The following is a 17,288-nucleotide window of genomic DNA, read 5'->3' on the forward strand; positions in this document are numbered from 1 at the left end:
ATTCTCACTTTAAGATGGCAAAAAGTACGTGTTTCCTAGCTCAGTTCTAATGTGAAAGCAAGAGGGCTATCCTTTTCAACACCATTCTTTTCAATAGTCCCTGCCAAGCCAATTTTCTTAGGAAGCTGAAAACCTTAAATCAGAGAGAGTAATACAGAAAAAAAAAAAAACCAAATTAAGTAAAAAGAAAAAGCAGAGAGCTTTACAGATATACCTAGACTGAGATGAGATAGCAGATGAAATAGTGGAAGCTGCTAATGACATGTTCTTGGGCCCATGGAAAGGCTTAGGCTGTGAAAGAGAGCTGGGGGCTGCAACCACTCTGCAGAAGACACAGTAAAAGCATGAAAGCATGTACAAAATAATTTAACAGGGACAAAACTGGTGACATCAGAATCAAGGTTTGTCAGACTTCAGATACAGGAGGACTGCTGCATAGTTATGAGGAACAGGTTTTCTGTAACATACATCTGCAGACTTAAAAGAATAGCACAACCAAACACATTCCTACAGAACACAATCCAAAATGCACACATTATGGAAAAATCTCAAACCAATAATCTATTGTTAACTACGACAGACAGTATTTCAGGACAGGACATTTATCAATGACACATGTTTTTATCTGCAAGATCTGAAGATGTTTGAGTGTGAATTCCAGCTCAAGTTTTTAATACCCAAGCAGTATCAAACAAAAGATTCACCTATTTAAAACACAAGTCATTGCCATGGTTTATTTAGTAGAGGCATTTATTGTTGAAGCATGTATTGGATAATCAATTTTCTACATATTACAGCTTCAAGTGATGGATAAAGTTTACTTAACCTCTATCATTATTTCATGTGAAAGTGTCTTATGGCACAGTTCTTACAGCACAGTTCTGGATTATAGGATAATACCTTATTCAAACCTCCTTTGCTGAATGGATGATTGATTTTCTTGTACTGGAATAAAAACACTGGAATCCGGTAGGTCACAGTTAGGTAAAAACAAGCTCTAGGGAGAATCTAAGTAGTTGGTGTAGTTTAAGTAAACTAGAAAAAAAATTATCAAGAAATAGGTCCAAGTGAACATTTACACAAATCTAAGATACGACAGACAATATTTGCTCTCAATTTTTAAAGGTCGTTTACATGACTGGAAGTGTGTTTTTCCCTGGATTTTTAACACATGATAAAATAGAGATCTTTTAGGAATATTCTGGTAGCAAAAGAAAAAAAACCCAAACAAAAAAGAACAATATGCACCAAAGGAATTCTTACTGCCTTCAATATTACTGTAATGTGACAGCAGTATAAATCCCATGTTTCTTCAGACTGACAACTTTCAACATAAAACTGTAACTTCTACTACTTCTTCTTCTTCTGTAACTTCTACTGGAAGCGTTATGAATGTGCACCTCCTTGAAACTCACCTTAACTCCATAGCTAAATCTTGTTAGAGAAAGAGAGAGTAAATATATCTAATAGAAATTAACTGACCTTAAAGAACAAGTCAATCATCAACTATGTGGTTTTTCTTGACATATTGTTCATTGTCCACCGTTTTTCAATTGACATCTGCTATGACATGGTAAACTCAATGACATGAGTAAATGATCTCTTCTAATTTTCCATTTCACATTATACTGCAGAAACATTATTAGAAGAACCTTCATCCAAGCACTGTAACTTGGGTTTATTACAAGTAATGAGAAAAGTATTTCTAGCTTTAACCCTAGACTTGCTTTCTGAAAACGTAAGCTGTATTGCTGATTTAAAGCTGCAATTTTTTCAGGGCAGTTTTATTCTGCAAATGAACAATGTTCTCTAGAAAAAACAAAACAAACCAAACCCCAAAACCACACCGAAATATATAAAAGCATATAAAATAGGTTAGAGCTTTTACATACTACATTCTTCAGTTAAGAATGTGTATGCAGCATTTACAGAGCCATACAAAGGTGTATATGCAAAAGGATAAAGCAAGGAAGCATTACCTTTGGAAGGAGGATGAGAAGGACTCTTGCACTACTGAGGTGGCTGCTGGTGGTGTCATCATACTGGTTGTAATTTGGGCAGCAGTAGCAGGCGGAGGTGCTGAAGCATGTGGTACAGGAGTAGAAGCAGAACTGGTAGACACCGGAGCATGCTCAACAGGTGTACTAATTAGAGTTAAATTAAATAAAACAATAAGCATCTTAAGAAGGTGAGTATTTAAATGTAGAGCATAAAACCTACTATGTTTGAACCTGCAAACATAGTAGCAGGCTGTGTTACAGAAGGAAAAGCACAATTATGCAAAGAAAAGAAGATACTTGTTAGGCTTTTTCAGGTGTGCAGTTAAGACTGCAGTTAACTTTTGCTCCTGCATGACTGAAATTTATCCCAGGTGTTACACAGCACCTAAGTCCTGCTCCCACCAAACCCAGTGGTAGGAAACATGGCATGCAGTACTTAAATGGTTACAAAGAGCCTGCCACAAATTCTTTAAGCTTGGATAAATTTCAGCAAATATTTGCTCTTGGAGTTGAAGTTTGTGTTAAGAGTAAAGTTTAATTAGAGGAAGAAAAGCAATTGAAAGGATATTATTGTAGTCCTCTATCAGCAGGCTTGCTGCAGGTTCCAGTAGTATGGAAATCAAGTCAGCATAGTTTTGTGTTGGGTTTAATCAGTGTTGTTCAGTACACATAACGGGGAGATGTTTAAAATTAGTCCTTTCATCTCTGACCTAAATTCACCATTCCTTACACAGCCAACACATCAAACAGTAAGATGCCTTCTTACACACTGGATAGTATGCAAAACACAGACAATATGGCATAAAATTTTACTATACCAGTTTTAAAACTACCTGAGTGATGAGTGTGAGTCATTATCCTTACGCCCCTCTTGTGCTATTGTGGCACAGATAACATAGCACAGAGAAATAGTAATGCCTAATTAATTTGACTGAAAAATAGATTAATTGAAATTAATAACAAAAATCTAGTCTTGTATCCTGTGGCCATTTTAGTAACCTACCTTTCATCATCTGCTATAAGAGCACCCAGTACTCATTAGCACATTACAGCTGTAGTGAAATTAATCTCTTATGAATACACAAATGGGGCAAAGATACCTATTAGACAGCTGTGAAAATAGTTTAGTCAGAGCTATCCACTGCTAAGAAATGAACCAATCTTTAGGGAGGTTCAGCTCTTACATTAGATGGAACAAAAAATGAAATCATTAAGGGGAGTAATAAGATTCAAGTTCTTTGCTGACCATTGCAATGAGCTTACTATCAACAAAAGATTAGTAATATGTACATTCATAATTCTCATCAATGAAGCTAACAAATTTTGTGTTTAGGCAACACTGTGGATTTTGTTAGGTATTATCCACAAATAAACCACTGAAAAGTAACTGATTTGAATTTTATTTTTCAGATGATGATACTATTTTGGGACACAAATGGAAATGACCATATAAGCATACATCCCCCAGGCATAAGGAACACTTTCTCCAGGTGCCACCTTTTTTTGTTGTTTTTTTAAATCAGGGCATTTTCTTGTGCAATGTACAAAGAATATCCAAAATGTTCATTCCTCAGCACAGTAAGTATCAACGAAACAACCAAAAAAGCTTACAGCTCCCCAACTGTTTTTCAGCCACTTAGTCCTCCAAAATTCTTTCTTGCATCCTTTTTCCCTATGGTAATTTGTTGTGCAGGTATTTTCTCTGTATTTCAGCCCTTCTATCTAGCATTTTTACTTTTCTCAGAAGCACTGATTCAACTCCTCAGGACCTAGAATGAGTGCTTGGTACTTCAGAATTCATGATCCTCCCTTGCTTTTCAGAAGCCTGTCCCATTTTTCCTCCTGTTCTCTGCCTTCTTTTATGGTTTAGTAGTCTAAATGGTGGTGTATTCTTTTAGCTGAATGAAATTCACGACAAAAGCAGACAGTCAGCATTTTCTCCCTTTTAAGTTTCATCTGCCACTATACACATAAGAATGTGCTCCTGAAAACACTCACCTCCTTTGCAATTAGAATACAATTAACCGGGTTGGGAAAGACCTTTGAGATCGAGTCCAACCTATCATCCAACACCATCTAATCAACTAAACCATGGTACCAAGCACTCCATCCAGTCTCTTCCTAATGACCTCCAGTGGTGGTGACTCCACCACCTCCCTGGGCAGCCCATTCCAATGGCCAATCACTCTTTCTGTGATGAATTTCTTCCTAACATCCAGCCTAAACCTCCCCTGGTGCAGCTTGAGACTGTCCTCTTGTTCTGGTGCTGGCCGCCCAGGAGAAGAGACCAATTCTGGTTTTCAAATGTACATGCCAAATGTTTTGCAACAGTTTATCCATCATAATATGTATTTGAAATTCAGACCAGTTCTTCCACCTTGATGCATTTGCATTATGATGTAAATTTTCCACTTAACTAATAGAGCATTGATTGCATGCAATGTGCAGCAGAGTAGCTACATATTATACATCATGGCTGAGGATTGTGGGCTAGTCTGTTAATGAATTTTAATACTCACAGGGTTGTTTTTAACCCTATGCAACAGTGGGTACTGAAACTGCCACATTAAAGAGTGTTGAGTCAAAATTTAGTACTTGCATATCTTGAAATGATTTGGCAAACTGGAAAGTACTGAAACTATAATACATGTAAAAAATGGAACTTAATATATATCCTAAAACCAAACACAAACTAGGATTTCACTGATTTTGCTTTCTGTTTTTACTGATATTAAAGAGAATTTGCTACAGATTTCGAAATAATCAACACTTCATACCTTGAATAGAAGAAAACAGTGAAATTACTTAATTATTGTAATAATCTCTGAAATGTTACCCAGTACTCAGTGATATGTATTGAAGGGAAGGGAAGGGAAGGGAAGGGAAGGGAAGGGAAGGGAAGGGAAGGGAAGGGAAGGGAAGGGGAAGGGGAAGGGGAAGGGGAAGGGAAGGGAAGGGAAGGGAAGGGAAGGGAAGGGAAGGGAAGGGAAGGGAAGGGAAGGGAAGGGAAGGGAAGGGAAGGGAAGGGAAGGGAAGGGAAGGGAAGGGAAGGGAAGGGAAGGGAAGGGAAGGGAAGGGAAGGGAAGGGAAGGGGAAGGGGAAGGGAAGGGAAGGGGAAGGGGAAGGGGAAGGGGAAGGGGAAGGGGAAGGGAAGGTAAGGTATGGGGATATAAGTATACGGACCTGCATGGACAGAAATTTGAACTTGACCACATATAGATAAAAATAATGCAAATATACTGGAATACTTAATACAATTTAAAATAAATACATAACTAATTTTATCTTGGTAATAGTTTATGTGATTAAAATGTCAGAGGCTTGATCATCTTCCTGCAGGGTAGAACATATTAATTAACAGAACAAAGAATTGCAATAAATACACATTAAATTGATATAACCTTAAATCTCAAGGTGATCTTATTTCATGAATTATGCACTTGGTAACTAATACTCTACTCAATTTTATGGAAACAACTCAGACTAACTTCATTGCTTTTAGTTTAATCACTCTAAGTTTAAAATAATTTTGTTTAGACATTAAAATAAAATAAGACAACTTTTTAATTCCTTTTTTTTCTCCAGATTGCCTCCCTTCTGGATTTTCCAATTTAATTTTTTGTTTTAACTCTTCAGGTGCAGAAGAATTTTAAAGCCTGAAAAATGTGAACGCTACTTCATAAAGCAGAACATCTCTTATAAAAAAATCCATCATTATATGTGACAATGTTTTGGGGATTTGCTGGTGTGTTTTGTTTTTTTCTGTTGCTTTTGGTTGGTTGTTGTTGGTTTGTTTTTTAAATACTGTTTATCTGTACACTTTTAATCTTTACAGGATTTTGTATTTTCAGGAATCAAACAAAATGGATGTTCTCAAACATCTCCATATTCATGGTAGCAAACACAAAATACACAGCATAAGTAAGTTACATGGATGAAAACAAACAGGTCTCTTCTCAGCTGATCTTCACTCATGAAAAGGAAAACGTATGAGTAGAGGTTAAGAGGATAATAGCAACCATAATGAAAAAACACAGCAACAAATGCACTTTGCCTCAGGGAAATCCTAAATTCTGAAACCTTCTGTCCAAATAACAATTGGGTGCATTATTAAAATAGAACTTAGTCTCCTTTATGTAATGCATGAAGTTCTTTTTGTTCCAAATCCTCCAGCAGATCTCTTGTAAAGAAGTGAAAATACAGGGAAAAGAAATAAAAATGAATAGGCAAAAATTACATCTTATTGTAGCATTTGTAGAAAACAGTACTGGAGAAGGTATTTAGAATAAAACATAACATGGAAGGGTTTTGCATCCGAGTATGGAATGTCTGTTGATATACAGTCAGTAATATCAGTTGCTGTTTCTCTGCAGAAGGTGCTTATGACTGCTGTCTCTAGGAAGAGTACCACTTAAAATGTGAAATCCATGTGAACTAGAAATTACTGTACTTTGTAGATCTTAAGACATCTGCCTTTTAGGCTATGGGCATTTCTGTATGAAGGAGTTAGAAGTTGTTATTACCAAACCATTCCAAAGCTCCAAACCAGGTCAGTTACGTAGTTACATCACAGTGTACCTTTGATTACTGGATGAAGTAAGAGGGACTTTCTGGCCAGTTGTGATGGAACTGGCTTCCCTCTGACTTGTACCTGCTCCAAGCCTCACAGACCCCTTGGAGGCCACTGGCTTAGCATTGTCAGTGTTGGCATCCATGGTGGATGATTTAGGAGGATGCCAAATACTTGAGGTCACATACTGTGGCGCATGCGTAGTAGCTGTAGGCCTGGGTAACAAAGATTACAAGGGAATTTGTAAATGAGGTATTTATTCTCATGTCACCAGTTTCCTAGGTAATAGCAGCTATGTGAAGGAGAGAGTGGATTCTAGCCAAAGAAGCAGCCGATGGTTTAGCATAAAAAGGTTTGCTCAGTTTTTTAGGTTTCAGAGACACATGTGCTTATTGTCTACCATACCAAACAAAGCAGCATTTTAGAATGCTCATACTTGGCCCTTTCAGACAGCAGTTATTATTTATGTGGACTAAAGCCTTCAGAAATAAAGGCCAAAAAAGAAAAATCCTCAAAGGTTGTAGCTCATCACTAAAAAGTCACACTAAGTCCTTAGACTTTAATAATGAAGGCCTTTAATAACAAAGGCTATATTTTTCTGAATTTTCTTTTTACTAGAAGCAGATTTACATCCATAAATATCCAGTATCCTGGTTTTGCAGATCTATATTCCTTATAGCATAAGGAATGATATGAGATCATAGTATGAGATCATAATGATATTACAGATGAAGTCATGTCAAGTCTTGACAGCGTCTCACCGCTTAAACACAAAGAAAGGCTTCAAGAATTCAATTAGTATCTTGTGTTACATTTTGAAACCATATTGCTAGGAATATCAAAATGTAACATACAGCAGAGCTGTGATGATAATGGAGATGGAGAAAAGCGATGGTATGACAAACCATGCAAGCTGAAGGCAATGTAGTATGACACCAATACCAGTCATACATCAGAGGTTGTTCCTGATAAAATAAAATAACCTAGAAAATATGGAAAAATGAGACATTTGGGTGAAGCAGTTGCATAGTCTTGCAGATGATTTTGCCCAAATGAAACTGCTAGTGAAATGCCAATGTGTTATTTGGGGGGGGTTGTTTGTTTGTTTGTTTGAATTTATATACAATTGTTATACAGGAATCATGGACTTCATTTCATTTTTTGGACATAATTAATTTAGGAATAAACCCCCCCGCTTCCTTACTATTTCAAGTTGCAGTTGCCATTACTTCTGTTATTAGCAATGATAATGCTTGCACTTGGATTTTAACTCTGTGCAACCTTTGTTCAAAGTGAGCAGTCTAATATAAAAAACCCCAAGCAACAACAAACCTTGACTAACCCCCACTTCACCAATTCTGCACCCCCCAAGCCCCTCCCAAAAAAAACAAAGAAGGAAGGAAAAAAACCCTGAAAAACATGAAAAAACAATAAAGGTCATTGCACACTGTTTAGGCAGGAGTCAACAAGACAGAGGAAAGCAGTGAAATAGAATTATTTCCCTGACAAACTAATAAAAGGCATTTCTTTGGTCCATTAAACAACTGGTCAGATTGACTCCAGAAGTACTTGTGTACTAGCACGTGAACTAAGAGAAAACAATACATTTCTGTATCTAACTGCAAAATCTTTGAGAATCTTTGTGAGAGAACAATGTTTGAAGTTAAAGAATTTGCTTGCCGAGATATTATGTCATGGATCAGTCAAGACATGCAAGAATCATATTTATATGGTTTCTTAAAATACCTAAAAGATAAAATCCAAGAACACCTTGAACAATCTAGAGAAAGTTTAAAATTGAAGTTGTTCTTAAAACTCCATTGCAAACTGACAACAATCCATGTTGATATCATTAATAAATGCCCTTTTTTTGCCTTCAGGTTTGTAAGTTCTCAGAAATATGATCTATGCCTGCCCCATCTCACAGAGCTTCTTTAAGTCTACATTAGAAAGAAATGTCTAAGAAACCCACTTAGCTGAAACCTTTACATTCATCATCTACTCAAACAGTGTACAAATTTCATGGTTTTGAGGTATGGACAATATAGTGGAGGTAAACTCTGAATAGGAGGGAAGCCAAACACACAGAGCAAACATTACCTGTTTTGTGATGCTTCAGCAACATTTTCCTTGTCTCTGTGAAAGGAGGGGATACAATATAGATAAAGTAAATGCAATTGCCAGTGGTGGGGAAAAAAACCCTCAACAACAGCCCCCACTTCACCCCCAGGAAAATCCCAAACAACAACAAGAAAACACCCCACAAAACAGGGAGAAAGAAGATGGGTTGAGAAGAAATGTTTGGTTGCAAAAAGCATCCTAGAGTGGCTGCTCATAAACAGAGTTGTGAGAAACCTCTTCAGCCCTCCATCTGAAACCCACCAAATATGAAATCTTACTGTGTTTTTTTACTGCATTTCAGCTTCTCAACTGCAAACAACTTTGTTTCAATATTAAAGTAAAATGAAGGAAGATTAACAGTTACAAACTAGACACTGCATGTACGCATGTAATTTCAGGCATAGTTTTGACTTCAGTCACTTTCCTCTTTAAGGAAAATGTCACGAATATTCCAGTGGAACGTATTTTGATTCAACTCCAAGCAGTAAAAATAATCACATTTGGGCAGTCCTCAATGATCCAATATTTTGAAGTGATAAGCAGCTAAATGGCTAACAAAGACTCATACAAGATGGATTATATATGCCTGACATCACTTAAAAATTCTCTGTCCTGCCCCAGTAAGTACTAGTTTTCTCACTCTAACTAGAAATATGTGAAATTCCTTCACTGAGATAATTAAATCAGCCTCAAGTTCTGTGACAGAGAATTAGGTGTTATTCTGTAAACACACACACACATGCTTACAAAGACAATGGATCAGTTTAAGTGCAAGTAATTGTGTATCTGTAAGAAATTAAGACAGGCATTTACATAAAGAACAGAACCCTTTAGCCTTAGACTCCTAAGTTTGAAATCTAATAGAATAATTGGAATAGTCTCAATATTTAGCAATTTAGAGGGTGATTACATCCTTTCCTGTTTAAGGAACTGTGCTGGAATTTCAACGTGTTTGACACTGAAACACGTCAAATGAGAGCATTTTTCTTAGCTGTGATCAAAAATTATAAAACACAATGCAAATGTCCTCATTCACCCAGCTGAACCTTCTTTCTGAAAAGTCCTTTGGAAAAAAAGAATACATGTATTTATTTCTGTGGATTTGTTGGGCTCCAAGCATTACCTTACATGGTGTTTGAAGGCTGTTCTTAGTATTTTCCACATTATTGGGAGTGTTTCAGGTATTACTCTTGTGTTTGCATATGTACAGGTACACATATAAATACAGTCACATATTCCTTCCTTGTTTTAGCTCCAATGAAGTTGTAAAACCCAGTTCAGTTCACATCATCAAACATTCAGCCATAGGTATTCTCTAGCAAATTTAAAACCTCTAACTACAATGTAACCCCTAAAATATATGAATTGAAGCCGTATTCTCAAACCCAGAAGTAGATCTGAAATGACTCTCAGATGTGGCTGTGTGGTAAGAATGTTATTATGGCCAGAATGGAAGAACCTGTCTTGAAGTAAATAGCCAAATAAGATCAATTGGTTCACCACTCTAAAGCAATGAGAAACCAAACACTATCTTTATAGTAACCAAGCTGTGAGTTCACTGGAATGTCAGGTATAGGAAAGCAAGGTAGAGGAGGATAGAATAGAAACTGTCCATGTAGCAACAGGAGGTGTTAGTATACCAAGAGCCATAATCATGCAAGAATGTTAAAAACCACAATCACAGTCTGAAATGAGTACAGTATAGTTTACTTCCAGTGTTTCCAAATATTCTATGAGAAATTACAGTCAAGAGCAAAAGGCAGGCAGTTGGGTTCAGGCAGAAGCAGCATTAGGCCTCTGTTGTTATTACCACTCTGATCCAAACTTTTCTGCTTCACTAGCTATGTCTATACTGAAGAATGCAGAAAAAGACACTTGAGTTTGAGATTAGGATTTCACAAAAACTTTTCCATGAGTGTACAAAGATAGAATAATGTTGAGTGACAATGGCAGAGGAGTTGTGAAGGTTAAAAAGGGAGAAGTATAGAAAAATAATTCCACAGATTAAAGCACAGGAAAAAGCAGAGAGTAAAGTAGTTTTATTTCCAGGAATACTTCTCTTCCCAGTCAACAAGACCGATTCTCATTTGGCTAACAGTGAGAAAGACTTGAGATAAATCTCTTATTGGCAATACCTGCGTTTTGAGGAATAGTCTATTGGATGCTTTTTGCTAACTAAATGCAGAGTTGATTTTACTTTTGAGTCAAAGACATCCCTGAGGCAGGCTCAGTGAATTCGGTGCCTTCACAACATGAAAACATTTGGCTGAGAATCTTATGAGACGTTTATAACTCTGTGGCTATGCTGGTGGCTCAGATAACAAACAGAAATGGATGGCAGTTTTGAGCTGTCTGGGAGAGGTTTAATAGTAATGTGGGTTTTGTCTCTCCCAGCTGAAAGGGCTTTGTAATGGAAGTGCCTTAGTTATTGAACTGTTCTGAGAGAACAGTGCAGCTCTCAGATATTTTATTAATATTGGACATGTATCTCAAATAAGAATTTTTTATGAAATACACTGTCTTCTTACACAATATATTACACAACAGAAATACTTTATACTAAATACTTCCTTCTCATAAAATATGCTACATGATATGGTCACAGAGTGAAGGGAATAGTCTTTCCTTCCCATACAGTAGCAAGAACTATCACAGTTAGAATAACAAAATGTAAAATTAATTTGCAAACCAAGCTTGTGTGTACTATTGGATCCTAAAAAAATGCCTGAAGGAGATCCAGCACTCATTCCACTAAATGAGTCTGCTGTAGTTGAACCACATGTACTGGAAACTAGCATACTTCTCCCATTCTATTTTATTTATGGAAACCAAATGCTAAACATTCCCAAACAAAAATATACATGTAACAGATGACTGAGAGTGGAACTTGTGCACCTTTCCTCTGCCTTCTCCTTAGAGAGTAACAGATCTAGACCCTCACTCCTGAATAGCCCTTCTCTGTGCCGTCATAATGTTGTTGATAATCATTTAATTTGTAATGAAGATGTGATGACATAAGGAACATGAGGCATCCTGAGAGATCACATGCTCCTTCAACTCTTCTGTCTTTCAGTACTGAAAGCAGTAAGTGAATACTGTAATTGATTTTTTCCCCTCCTGTTCTCTCATGGAGCAAGACAATTGTTTTTCATCTTACAAATGAAGAACTAAAACTTAATAGAATTGCTCATGATCAAAACAAAGATCTGTGGCAGGGCAAAGAACTGAAATAAGTTTTCCTGAATCCCAATTGACTATTTAAAATGTTGTCTCACCCTCTTGAATAACAGATCATAGGGTTTTTTAAGAGTAAATACTACTATTCAATTTTCCATTTTTTTCTGTGTTGAACATCCAATAGCCTTCTATAGAACCTGAGAGCTATATACCTGCCTTTTCTCAAGAAGGAATTAGTTATTAAAGTTTAGAATTTCTTAGGGCCTATATCTGTTGAAATGAGAAATTCTCATTTTCTAGCACTATATTGTGTATTTGCAGGACTTGCCCTTTTAGACTTACAAGAACTTTCATCCTGAAATATACTTACATTTACATAAACATATTTGCCTACAAATACATTTTTCCTTTTAAGAGGTAGAAGTCTCACAATTATTAATCAATCAATCAATCAATCAATCTTACACGGTGTCTGGGAGTAAAGCTGTGTGAAAGCTATTCTGTAATGACCTTCCAAACATTTTTGTCTCAAAGGCATGAAATCCTGGCACTGCTGGAAACTGGATACTGAGCTGGATTAACTGCTGTTCTGATTCAATGAGGCTATTTCTACCTTTCCATGCTTGCAGCTGAGAATTTTTCCATGGTCAGATGAATATAAAACTATTAAGCCTGTATGTCTTCCCCGTCCGTCCCCCGCCCCCAACCCTGAGCTATATTTTTGTTATTTTAATAAAGACAATGTAAGACACACAAAGAAATCATAGGCAATTAACTGGAGAGGACAGAAGACAACTACCATGCTGGTTTAGTTAAAACTTTTGCTTGGGATCAGAAAAAAGGAGGTAGAAGAGGTAGTCTCTCTTTTTCAGCCACCGTAGTTAAGAATGTGAGCAGCCCACGCCAAAATGACTACAACATATCCTACCACTATGTCTGCTTTCCAAAACTGGGAAAGAGATTCCTCCCAGAAGGTAACCTGTTTTTTTGCAGACAGTGCCCCAGTGGAAGTAAAAACAACCAGCAACTCATTCTCAACAAATTGTATGAAACTGAATCAAAGCAGCTCACTAGAATCAAAGCAAACACCTCCTATGGACACATTTCAGTGGCATCTACTGGTACGCTGTTTTCTTTAACAGCCAAACAATAAATGCAGCTGGAAATACAGCAGCATCCCTGTTGGTAAAAGTTAGATAACTGTTTTCCAATATTTACATAGTGATATTTGGCAAGCAAGTATATGTAATCCAATTTATCTTCGTGGTAAACATATCACTTTAATGAGAACAAAGACCACAAAATTCTGAGTATGCAGAACAATTTGAGCTGTGATATATTTTGGATAACTATTCCCTATCTTGGCCTTAAATGTGCCTCTTATCTGAGTGGTTGCCTCTAGACTTTTATAGTGAGAAAAGTGGAGGTATCTGCCAACAGAATCAGGTCTATCTCTATTTGTCTTTGTGACTGTTACAGTCAAAACAAAACGCACAACAGGTTTTGGTATTGTACACCAGGAAATTATTCCCCTTTCATTGATGTGTTCTTCATGACTACATTTTTCTTCAGGGAAGCTGAGAGAACAAACCCCCCTAGATCTCAATTTCAGCTGGTAGTTTTTTAGGGCTACTTTTAAATTTGTGTACACTGACAGTAACAAAGTTTTTACTTTCTCTACATGCTATTTAGTTTGAAGTTCCATCTGAAATAAACTAATGTGTCTTTTCAATTCAGTTCCCAAACCACTGAAGTAAGGGGTATGAATTAAAGCAGTTGTCATTCTTTCGGAATGTGGATTATATTTATTTCATAAAGTCCCTTAAGGATTCTCTTTCATTCTCTCTCATTTGTAATCATATAACACTCTGGGTCAACTACAATAAATGCTTAGATGGAAATGAACTATCAGGAAGTTATTAGTATTTAGGATAATTTTGCTGACATTAATGCAATTTAGAAGCAGAACAAAAGGAAGCAGTGCCAGCCCTATGCTATCAGCCAGTTCTCCAGCTCACCCTAAACAAAGCTAAGTGAGCCAGTCTGATGATTCACAGACCACAACTGAGCACCTCCGGGTTACAAGTGCTTGTTGGAAAGCCAGCTACATGCAAAATCTGCTTTTTCTTGTTAGACTGAAGGCAATACAAGCAAGTAGTCAGAGAGATAGGAGCACTGATATCTTGATTAGCCATCTACATCAGCATATGAGAATCTTTCAGATTGTGCAGGAGGAATGAAAGGGATGCTAATTTCTGCCCATGAGAAAAAAAAATGAAGTGTTGGAGATGAACATGCAGAAGACCAAAATGATAAAGACATGATGTTAAAAATAGGTCAGTACACACATCCACACATCCTTCCGCCCTCAACTGAACCTTGAGGTTTAACAAGCTCTGGTAGCTTTTGCATTACTGTATGAACTACTTCGAGAAAAGCTTCATGGCATTTGCTGATTCCACTCGGAGGCCTCACTCTTTCAATTTTAAGTGAGTACATTCAAGTAGATACACCATACCTTACAGTTATCATCTTTGATCAATTACTTCTACAGAGAACTGACTTGAAAACAGAGTTTATGATCTCTCAATTAATTTTTCCCACAGATCTTCCATGAGTAATTTGGGGAAGAAAGACATTATATTTGATCAGTTTTCCCTTCTGGCTTCACTAACAATTCCGTAGAGAAAAGTCACTTATTCCATGATTCCTACAATTTGTCATTCTTTAGGTACTAAAAGGTAAGTGGAGATCAGAATATATTGAACTGATGTGTTTGTTATTCTTTATTTCAGTTATGTTCCTTAAATGAGAAAGCTGACTACAGAAGTTTGCTTTATTTCATGGGTTGTTGCGGAAAAATAAGGTATATAATTCTAAAGAATTCTGGCAATCTTATTAGCATGTAGATTGGAAGTTGTTAAGCAACTGGACAGGTCAGCAATGCTAATCACTGGAAATTCTGGCAAAGGAAGGGGATCAAGGTGCCTTAGCTTGTCTTGGTGGTGTCAGATGGCTTTGATAAGTGGCAGTAGAACAAAGAATGCTGTTGTGCTTAAGGGAAAAACTTAGTCAATTCATTTTTCATGTATATTGCAGACAGCTGTTCACTAAAGGCTGATTAAAGAAAGTAATTATCTGGTGCTCCTATGAACCATACCAAAATCCTAGCTTTTTAACTTTGCAAAGTAAAATTACTGCAAATATCCATGTATTTTCTGGCAAGTGTAATGACAGTCCCAGTCAATGAAATTCATGGTAGACATTGCTGAAGAAGCCACAAAATTAACTTAGTCCCTGTGAGCCCCTCAGTGCATAACTTTAAAAATTTGTGTCTTCTCTTCTGCCTTTGAAGAAGGCTTCAGACATCTCTGTGATACACAAGATTGGACTTTTCAGAAATTGTAAAGCAGTCCCTAGAATACTTGTTCCTTGCTATTGAAGGTATACTCCAGAGAGTTGTGCATAATGCCAGAGAAATCGCAATGAAGAGAAAGCAACTGCTGTACTTACTACATAGCACAAACTTAGTTTCCTTTCCATGCAGGCAGGCGTGAAAAAAGGGAGGCAAGGCAAGGGGCCACAGAACCTTTCTCCTTTTAACTTTTTTTTCATGCATGAAAGGAAGGAGAGGTCATGTTGTTCCTCCTTTCCTGAACTCACACTCTAGCCACATCCCATCAGCACACACTCCATGCAGTCAGTATTCCTGTTGCTAACTGAGCTCTGTAGGAGTGAGGAGGAGATCATCGGAGTAGAAGGCAAGGCAGCGGTAATGAGGAAACAGGTTAGTTTAAATCAAATGGTCTTACACCACAGCAGAAAATGAGCATTTCCCTGTGTCATAACCAGACAAGCAGATTTACCTGGAAGGCCTTTTCGTTTTGATTTCCTACTGGCATCAGCTTTGCTGTATCTTCATTAAATGTTTATATCACTACACTTTACAACACTGGGAAGGGCAGGGGGTTAATATCACTATCCACATCCTGTCTTTTACTTAATTTTTGGCACAGAAACTAAATAGAAGACTAACCATTGTCCTCTGTTCAGCAGAACAGTCACAGTTCAAAATATATTCACCATGGGACAAATACAGTTGCCTGTGATCAGAGTATTTTAAAGAATTACATGACTCATCAAGTCTTCAGTTAGGAATCTGTTTTAAGCCTCATTGTCATTAACTGAGACTGATCTTCCTAGGCAAAACAGCAGACTTCTGCAGACAGTCAAGAAACACTGTGAGATGGAGTTGGTCAAACAGAAGCAGCACAGCTTGCATCCACACATTTTAAAAATGATGAAAAGAGGCCACAGATATTTTGTTAGAACAAAGCTAGTGGCTTGTTAAAGCTATCAATGATTTCTTATCAGGCCTATGTCTGTTACAATCTCAGCAATGAGATGCAGTAAAAAGACAAACCCAGCCCAATTTCTCCACATTAGAGAAAAAAGTCTGCCTCTTACACAGGAGGTAAAAATAAGGTCTCTTAACAGTTATATATATATCTGTAACATTATTTTTTCTGGGCTTGAAGATCACCATGACAACATAACAGCAGATTTTTCAGGAGTAGGAGCTAAGGATTTTCTAATCTAAATATAAATAAGAAACTGGATAGGAAAATTTGATGGACAGTTTAGGTAACAAAGTCCATCCCTTGGGAAATCTTTTGAGAGGGCAAGGACTAAGCAGTAGAGATATGCTGTAGTAAGCAACCTTGCCAAAGGGATTAGTGACAGCACCTCTGCTAAAGATGTTTATCATTGCAAAAGTTTCAGAAGTTACCAACTACTGAAGATTTTTTCAGTTGCTTTATTTTCTGTAATTACATGAAGAAATGAAATTCTACAAGCTTAGAGAATAATGTCTCAAGTGTTTTCCCCCCAGGAAAAAGGATTACAACTATTTCTTTATCTGATTACATGCTTTCTATGCAAAGAATTTTCATCATAAAATCTATTGAAGAATTACAAAGGCAAGGGGGTTCCTTAATAGCATCCACATTAATTTCCTATCTGATAAAATGATGCTTTTCTGATTATTGAAAAAGAAAGAAGTTTAAAAATAGCATTAAGTGTAAACATCGAGATGCAATCTAGACACTTTTTTTCCTTATAGCACATGCACTACAACAACTTGAAACAAATAGTGTTTGTATTATGTTCATAAAACTTTAAGGGTACACAACTCCTATTTAAGTGAAAATACTGTTATCACTTATTTAAGAAAACATCTAATTTGGTTGAAAATTATAACTGTAAGTTGTTTAACTAGGTACATTTGATACTTATTTTAAAAGTTGATTGCCTATTAATGTTTTGAATTCCCCATATAAAAGTCACCCAGTATGAACCAAAGTTTAATCTTAGCACCATTTAAGACATGTCGAGATGTTGCTCTTATTTCATGCAGTTAT

The 17,288-nt window shown here is 36.7% G+C and overlaps 1 protein-coding gene and 1 long non-coding RNA gene across 14 annotated transcripts in view; one reads left to right on the forward strand and one right to left on the reverse strand.

The window, feature by feature from the left end:
• LOC137441970 (uncharacterized) overlaps nt 1-8,615 on the forward strand; it is a 44,574-nt gene extending 35,959 nt beyond the window's left edge. For 3 of the 8 annotated variants that reach the window (XR_010987541.1, XR_010987542.1, XR_010987544.1), the window contains 2 exons: nt 3,411-3,578; nt 5,637-8,614. This is a non-coding gene — a long non-coding RNA (uncharacterized lncRNA). Of the gene's footprint in view, nt 1-3,410; nt 3,579-5,636 lie in introns of all 8 variants that reach the window. The other 5 variants (XR_010987545.1, XR_010987546.1, XR_010987543.1 and 2 more) reach the window with 5 other exon arrangements.
• LDB3 (LIM domain binding 3) overlaps nt 1-17,288 on the reverse strand; it is a 123,771-nt gene that overhangs the window by 26,088 nt on the left and 80,395 nt on the right. For 2 of the 6 annotated variants that reach the window (XM_068140017.1, XM_068140016.1), the window contains exons 9-10: nt 8,671-8,706; nt 1,980-2,144 (exon numbers count right to left, since the gene is read on the reverse strand). In XM_068140017.1, the coding sequence (XP_067996118.1) occupies nt 1,980-2,144; nt 8,671-8,706 (201 nt within the window). Of the gene's footprint in view, nt 1-214; nt 323-1,979; nt 2,145-8,670; nt 8,707-17,288 lie in introns of all 6 variants that reach the window. The other 4 variants (XM_068140020.1, XM_068140019.1, XM_068140022.1 and 1 more) reach the window with 3 other exon arrangements.

Source organism: Melanerpes formicivorus, unplaced genomic scaffold (assembly GCF_026170545.1).
Source record: "Melanerpes formicivorus ecotype bairdi unplaced genomic scaffold, bMelFor1.0.p_v2 SCAF_6, whole genome shotgun sequence".
NCBI lineage: Eukaryota > Metazoa > Chordata > Aves > Piciformes > Picidae > Melanerpes > Melanerpes formicivorus.